The sequence below is a fragment of the Mytilus edulis genome, chromosome 2 (genome assembly GCF_963676685.1).
Source record: "Mytilus edulis chromosome 2, xbMytEdul2.2, whole genome shotgun sequence".
Taxonomy (NCBI): Eukaryota; Metazoa; Mollusca; class Bivalvia; order Mytilida; family Mytilidae; genus Mytilus; species Mytilus edulis.
This window is the reverse complement of record NC_092345.1, coordinates 74,278,380-74,287,057: the sequence shown is the minus strand read 5'-3', so window position 1 is coordinate 74,287,057 and position 8,678 is coordinate 74,278,380. Positions and strand designations below refer to the sequence as shown.

The following is an 8,678-nucleotide window of genomic DNA, read 5'->3' as shown; positions in this document are numbered from 1 at the left end:
GAAACAGAAAAAAGTACCTTTACAAAAATGTATGCTTTTTTTTAAGGCAGATTGTGAGCTTAAATGAACGGTGACCCCATTTTTTTATTTAATTTTTCTATTAAGTATATGATATAGTTCATTTATAGAAAAATATAGCAATATCCCATATTGAAAAAAAAATTGATTTAGACCAGCGAGCCTCCTTAATACCTTTATAACAAAATATGCATGTTTACCATAATTTTTTAAAATCTACAACCCTTCTAAGGAAATCAGAATTTAAAAGCATTGTAGAAATGCTTTAAAATGAACAAAATGGAGAAAATATTGTGAAACATCAAATGTTAAATCTATGTTTGTTGTCTCACCCTTGTATATAGTTGTTAAAAAGAGCACTTATTTCATACCTGAACATAAACACAAATTATTGTTAACTTAACTTAAGGAATCTACTCTGTTGAAGACTATGTAAGAAGAAGGAAGACATTAGTAACACAAAATGTAAATATTCTGAAACTTAACAAACTAGAGCATCAATTTATAAAATATTTAAGCACTATCAATTATTGTTTCTACAAAATTTGTGTAATTTTTCTACCACTTTTATGAAAGAATATGGACTTGTATAAATACTTCTTTGCATTCTATAAGCCATAAAAAATATGTTTAATTTTGATGAAAAACCAAGCATCTCTCTGTAAAAAGAATTTTCTCCAAGCCAAAAATTTCATTGAATATGAAAAATTTTCCCTTTTTTTTCACATTTAAAAATTTCATGTAGTGAAATATTTATTTTTTCTCCAAAATAAAAGTTTTAGAAAAAGTAACACAAGTAAGGAATACCAGAGTTAGGCATGTATATTTTTAGTAACCTTAAATTTTTTTAAAGTATGATCAGACATTTGTGAAAAAATCCTTGCCAATTATATTCATAATGATTTTTTAATGCATAAATTTCAGGACAGAAATTCAGGAGAAAATATTTGGTTGTTAAGTCTGTCATAATAAAATATTGATGAATATATACACAAGTAACACCAATAAAAAGCTATATAACAAACAGTAAATAACAAACGTGGCATTGTATATAATGAGAAATGAATAAAAAAATATGTATATACCTGTTATACACTTACAATTGATGATAGTTGTAGTCAATAAAAAATAAATATATTTATTTACTGTAAATGATGCTTTCATAAACTCTTTTTTGTATGAGAGTTTTATACTTCAATATATCTATTTTAACATTTATAACACTCTATGTACAGAACCAAGAATGAAGTTTAAAATAATATTGACAATCTTTCAGCCATTTATAGTTAAAAATTCTATTTTAAGGGCCTCATCAATGTTTACGAAACTGGTTTTTTGTTTGTGTAAACCATTTAACCAAAATTGCTGAGATTTTGGTAAAAAATGAGTATTTTGCATAATTTGTATCCCTACATTGATTCCATGCATGTGTTTAATCTATGTTTTAACATCAATTCGTAATATCAATTTGATCTTAAATCAATACAAAATAATAGTTGTTTATATTATAATTTTAAAATAAACAAAAAAAAAATGTGGTTATATTCAAAAACTGGACTCAACAGACTTTATTTGTAATGGTATTGGTGACTTCACTTTACACCATTGATAAAACAGCACTATACATTTCTGCTTGAAGTCAAATCTGTTTATGTTTTAAAAACAAACTGTGTATATTATCTAAAATTCAAACTTGAACACTCATTAAAAAGTATCGTAAATTCATAGAATTCACTTGTATATATATGAACAAAAATACATCTAACAAATTCAAAATGTGTATAGATTATGAGATTTATATTTTAAAAAGTACACAGTAGAAATATGGTTTATTATACAATCTATGAAGGATGTTCAAAAATAGAACATACATGTAATATAAACACAACAATGTCATAGGTTAAGCACTAACATGTGAAACAAACAAAACAATGTAAACAAAAAAATGCATGGCAATAAATGCAACATATTATAAAAGCACTGTTAAAAGGAGACCTGATATATAAAACACTTTACTGTCAAAAATATCTCTGTACAACAATATATACTAAAGAAAGAACTTGTATGTTGAGTTCATATTAAAAATCACATACTTCTGTCTTTAAACAATAATATTACCTAACATTTTTTGCCATTTAAATCTTATATGCTTTAGTTTGAAAGAATATTGGACAGCAACAAGGAAGTTCTGGATTTTTAGTTACTAATGCTAAATTGAAAGTGATTAATTCTCATTCTATTTAGTTGAATCCTGAAATAATTAAACTTATGTGGTGTCTGTTTCCTTAAAATAACTGCTCAATCGATAAGTAAATCTGTCTTTATGTATATTGTAAACCTGGTATAAAATAAGTCATGTTACTGGAGAAAATTGTGAGATTTTCATCTCTCTAACAGTGGAATATTTCACCTTGTGTAAAAAGATATGATCTTTAAAATTTAATGTATTGATGATAATACTAGCTCTTTCATTTGTCTTACACCTGAAGAGTTGACACCTGTGCTCTTCTATCAGTCACCACATGTACCAGCTCATTTCAAATTACATATCACTCAACTTAAGACAAAAAATCACAATTGCAGTAAAACTATATACCTGGTACCCAATTTGTTCAAAATCATAATTCAACTTCTCAGACGACTTAACAATAATGTAACATAATGTGTATCTTCTGAACTATATCCTATGATACGATCTGCTTCTGTCTTTTTGTAACCTTCTTTTTCTTGATAGCCTTTCCTTCTGTCTTTTTGTAACCTTCTTTTTCTTGATAGCCTTTCCTTCTGTCTTTATTTAACCTTCTTTTTCTTTATAGTCTTTCCTTTTGGTTTTATTTTCATTTCCATCTGTAAAGTGGTCTGCCTATCTAATTCTATCAAAGCCTCATGTATTGCTGCTTCTAGGTTAGAATTCATTTTTCTGCCTCTAAAAATATCCAATAACAATTTCACCGAGTCAGTTTATGACTTGTTTTACTGTTGTGAAACTTGTATTGCCTTACAACAATAACTTAACTATGAACAGATTAACAGGAATCAAATTTGATTTTAACTTAAAATTCTTTTTTACATGAATACAAATCTAACAAATGAGCTCACTTTTCAATCATTCCATATCTCCTTATATTATATTATTTAGACAGCTATCAATGCAATTACCTTACTTTTCCAAGGGGCATAACTCTTTTAAAAGCAGTTGATCTGCAGATTTGAAAATTTGTTCGAGACATTGCTGAGATAGCCCTTAAATATAAATTTCAGGACAATTCTACAAAATGAAGGCTTTGGAGCACTTACAACATTGTACAGTACAATTTTTAATTAATTCATATTTAAAAAGGGGCATAAGATATATAGATTCCATCACTGCAATAAGTGAGTTATGATATTTCTCCACTAGAAATTGTTAAATTTCAATATTTAAAGCGTGAGGTTTGCTTAGCTTTTTAAATTGTTAAAATTTAACTGTTGAGAGTGGAGAAATATTATAAATACACAAGTTATAGTAACCATTTTTATCAATCCTTTTCCGAGATTTGTAGACAGTTGTGTTCTTTAAAAGTGACGTCATCAGGCATGGTTTCTTTTTTACAGGACATCACAATAGGAAATTCAGAAGAAATCAAGAAAAATTAACAACATAATTAAATTTTGACCAATCATTTGCTATGAAAATATAGTGATGAGAAATATTTTTTCTCACACAGCACAAGAAACATGAAAATAGCACAAAAATTAGAGAAAAGCTGTTCAATAATAGTTCAATGGCTCTTATTTTTTTATAACTTGTTCTGAAAAACCCTGATATAAATTTCACAAAAATCTGGAAAGAATTGTTCATGTCAGAGCATTTAGACAGAACAGCCACAGGGAAAGACAGAGAACAGGTTTTTCAGATGCACTGAGTTGTGAGGGGACAATTAATCATTACCCTTTAATGTACAATCAAGGAAATTTGAAAGACAGAGCCATGCAAAATAATTATCTACAGCCAAATTATCTCCAATGATCATGATGATTGCATTGTCATGTTTTTTTTAATAACATTGCACAAATGTGATAGAATTTAACATTTAAATTCACTTAGTGGGTTCCCCATTATTATTTTTTTAGAGAATTTTTAACTTTCCTTCAAGACAATTTGCGGAAATACTTACTTTTTGTTCTTTTTCTTTGATTTTTGATGTCCTTCCAGTCCTTCAGTTAAAGTTTTCAGTTTTAACATTTCTACTTGAGTGAACGTATGATCACCAAACCATTTTACCCAACACTGAAAAAGACTCATATTTTGTAGACTTTATTTTGCATTAAATATATGAACCAATCAAATTTTTCAATTTTTGCATTATGTCAAGAAATTACAACTTTTGTAGTTGTTAAGAAAATTGTGATAAAATTTTATATATGTACACCACAATCTAAAGATATATTTAAAAAAAAAAGAAGTAAATATGCCAAAGGAATTGAAAATGTGTCACTATATGGCATAGCCAGATGAAGGTTTGTGTATATATTATGAAGCTATGACTTTACTTATATTTGATGAAAAAATGCAACATTAACCGGTTAATGGAAAGATGAATACAGAGATAAACTAACAGGAGTTAACCAGATAACAGTTACACAGTAACAAGCTCCAAAGAGAGGACTGACTGACTAAAGTATACAAGTCTATCTTTGATGGAAAATATTAATCATACCTTTCCTGGTTCTAATTCCTCTGCATCATAAACTTCAGACTCATGTACAACCTTTCCTGGCCAAGACGGAAACCCACGGATCTGTCCCCAAACCAAATCTCCAATAGTAAAGTCTCCTTTAACAGGAATCACAGTCTCAAAAGTATCATCTAAAATAAATTCTAAAAGGGTTAATACAATCTCCAATAGTAATTCATGTAACCCTTTAACTGGACTGACAGTCTCAATGTGTCACTATAATAAAATCATGCAATTTTATGTTGAAGAACAATAGTACATGTACACCTTCTGCACTTGAATGTTTAAAATGTCCTGTGAGCAATAAAGTTTTACTTTGCTAATCATTTGCTAATGCATGTATTGTAATAATAGTTTCTTATGTTATCTCTCATTTAGTCATGTTAGTATAAAGTGTAAGATTTGGGATGACTTGATAATTGATATCCTATCAATGAGTGCACTACTTTAAAAAAGTGTGGTTTTTTTTACTGGTACAAGTAAACATGGTAAATAAATTTAGATCTAGGGTTAATATATACTTTAACTATCTTTATTTTCAGTAAAAAAATCTGGTTTTTTTTGGTTAAATTTCTTTAACTAAAATGTTCTAATGAAAAGGTTAATTCTTTGACTCTTTTTTTATTCATGAACAATGATGATAGCATTTGTCTGTCATTTTTAACAACCTATCTATACTAAGAATACAACATGAGTTTGTATTGCCACAATAATACATCAAGGACAAATTGAGTGAATAAAGTGAAGAAGTTTCAAAATATTTAACAACCAAAATAAAAGATGTCAACTATACCTAGCCTGCCAGCAATGGCCAAAGCTGAACTATATGTTTCATGTTTTTCAAAATAAAATTGAGAATGGAAATGGGGAATGTGTCAAAGAGACAACAACCCGACCATAGAAAATACAAAAGCAGAAAGTCACTAACAGGTCTTCAATGTAGCGAGACATTCCCGCACCCGGCGGCTTCCTTCAGCTGGCCCCTAAACAAATATATACTAGTTCAGTGATAATGAACGCCATACTAATTTCCGAATTGTACACAAGAAACTAAAATTAAAAAAATACAAGACTAACAAAGGCCAGAGGCTCCTGACTTGGGACAGGCGCAAAAATGCGGCGGGGTTAAACATGTTTATGAGATCTCAACCCTCCCCTATACCTCTAGCCAATGTAGAAAAGTAAATGCATAACAATACGCACATTTAAAATTCAATTCAAGAGAAGTCTGAGTCTGATGTCAGAAGATGTAACCAAAGAAAATAAACAAAATGACAATAATACATAAATAATTAAAGAACCTTAGTGAGCACGCTCACATACCCCACGTCCCCACATTGTCATTGGAGAAATTAAATAAGTATAAGAAAAAAAAATTGTATAAGAAAAAATATTGAATAATAATTTCCTGTCAATATACATAGTATGTCCTTATTATCTACAAAATTTCATGAAATTCTGTTGTGTGTTTTCAGAGGAGTTGAGATGACAAACTGTTGCAGAAGTACATTGAGACAAATAAGTTCAAAGGGGCATAACTCCTAGAAAAAAAGTTGAACCGTAATTTCCTGTTGATATGCACATCTACATAGTATGTCCTTATTATCTACAAAGTTTCATGAAATTCTGTTGTGTGGTTTGAGAGGAGTTGCGATGACAAACTGTTGCAGTAGTACATTAAAGTAAATAAGTTCAAAGGGCCGTAACTCCTAGAAAAAAAATTGAATCGCAATTTCCCGTCGATATGCACAACTACATAGTATGTCCTTATCATCTGAAAAGGTTTTGTGAAATTCTGTTGTGTGGTTTGAGAGGAATTGCGATGACAAACAGTTGCAGTAATACATTAAAGTAAATTAAAGAACCTTAGTGAGCACGCTCACATACCCCACGTCCCCACATTGTCATTGGAGAAATTAAATAAGTATAAGAAAAAAAAATTGTATAAGAAAAAATATTGAATAATAATTTCCTGTCAATATACACATCTACATAGTATGTCCTTATTATCTACAAAATTTCATGAAATTCTGTTGTGTGCTTTCAGAGGAGTTGAGATGACAAACTGTTGCAGAAGTACATTGAAGCAAATAAGTTCAAAGGGGCGTAACTCCTAGAAATAAAATTGAATCGTAATTTCCCGTCGATATGCACAACTACATAGTATGTCCTTATTATCTGAAAAGGTTTCATGAAATTCTGTTGTGTAGTTTCAGAGGAGTTGCGATGACAAACTGTTGCAGTAGTACATTGAAGCAAATAAGTTCAAAGGGGCGTAACTCCTAGAAATAAAATTGAATCGTAATTTCCCTTCGATATGCACAACTACATAATATGTCCTTTTCATATAAAAAGGTTTCGTGAAATTCTGTTGTGTGGTTTGAGAGGAGTTGCGATGACAAACTGTTGCAGTAGTACATTAAGTAAATAAGTTCAAAGGGGCGTAACTCCTAGAAAAAAAATTGAATCGCAATTTCCCGTCGATATGCACAACTACATAGTATGTCCTTATTATCTGAAAAGGTTTCGTGAAATTCTGTTGTGTGGTTTGAGAGGAGTTGCGATGACAAGAAACAGGACTGACGGACGGACGGGTCAAAAACATTATACCCTCTGCAACTTCGTTGCGTGGGGTATAATAAGTTCAAAGGGGCGTAACTCCTAGAAAAAAATTGAATCACAATTTCCCGTCGATATGCACAACTACATAGTATGTCCTTATTATTTGAAAAGGTTTCGTGAAATTCTGTTGTGTGGTTTGAGAGGAGTTCAAAGGGGCGTAACTCCTAGAAAAAAATTGAATCGCAATTTCCCGTCGATATGCACAACTACATAGTATGTCCATATTATCTGAAAAGGTTTCGTGAAATTCTGTTGTGTGGTTTGAGAGGAGTTGCGATGACAAACTGTTGCAGTAGTACATTAAAGTAAATAAGTTCAAAGGGGCGTAACTCCTACAAAAAAAATTGAATCGCAATTTCCCGTCGATATGCACAACTACATAGCATGTCCTTATTATCTGAAAAGGTTTCGTGAAATTCTGTTGTGTGGTTTGAGAGGAGTTGCGATGACAAACTGTTGCAGTAGTACATTAAAGTAAATAAGTTCAAAGGGGCGTAACTCCTAGAAAAAAATTGAATCGCAATTTCCCGTCGATATGCACAACTACATAGTATGTCCTTATTATCTGAAAAGGTTTCGTGAAATTCTGTTGTGTGGTTTGAGAGGAGTTGCGATGACAAACTGTTGCAGTAGTACATTAAAGTAAATAAGTTCAAAGGGGCGTAACTCCTAGAAAAAAAATTGAATCGCAATTTCCCGTCGATATGCACAACTACATAGCATGTCCTTATTATCTGAAAAGGTTTCGTGAAATTCTGTTGTGTGGTTTGAGAGGAGTTGAGATGACAAACTGTTGCAGTAGTACATTAAAGTAAATAAGTTCAAAGGGGCGTAACTCCTAGAAAAAAAATTGAATCCCAATTTCCCGTCGATATGCACAACTACATAGTATGTCCTTATTATCTGAAAAGGTTTCGTGAAATTCTGTTGTGTGGTTTGAGAGGAGTTGCGATGACAAGAAACAGGACTGACGGACGGACGGACTGACGGACGGACTGACGGACGGACTGACGGACGGACGGGTCAAAAACATTATACCCTGCGCAACTTCGTTGCGTGGGGTATAACAACAGACTACTAGCAGTTAACTGACATGCCAGCTCCAGACTTCAATTAAACTGATTAAAGATTATGATTTCATCATATGAATATCAGGCACAATCCTTCCCGTTAAGGGTTTAGTATCATACCATCATAACATATATGAGAAGAACATAACCCGTGTCATGCCAACAACTGGTTTTTTAATAAATGTGTTTAGTTCCGATGCAAAGACCCTATAAGTGAATCAATGTTAACGCCAAAATAAGCAATCTTTAG

At 31.1% G+C, this 8,678-nt stretch overlaps 1 protein-coding gene across 1 annotated transcript in view; it reads right to left on the bottom strand.

Moving 5' to 3' along the window:
* Window positions 1-2,753: 2,753 nt before the first annotated feature.
* LOC139512923 (serine-rich adhesin for platelets-like) overlaps window positions 2,754-8,678 on the bottom strand; it is a 38,768-nt gene continuing 32,843 nt past the window's right edge. Inside the window, exons 5-7 of the mRNA XM_071300902.1 lie at window positions 4,719-4,867; window positions 4,176-4,288; window positions 2,754-2,944 (exon numbers count right to left, since the gene is read on the bottom strand). Of these exons, the coding sequence (XP_071157003.1) occupies window positions 2,809-2,944; window positions 4,176-4,288; window positions 4,719-4,867 (398 nt within the window). The 3' untranslated portion in view covers window positions 2,754-2,808. The remainder of the gene's footprint in view (window positions 2,945-4,175; window positions 4,289-4,718; window positions 4,868-8,678) is intronic.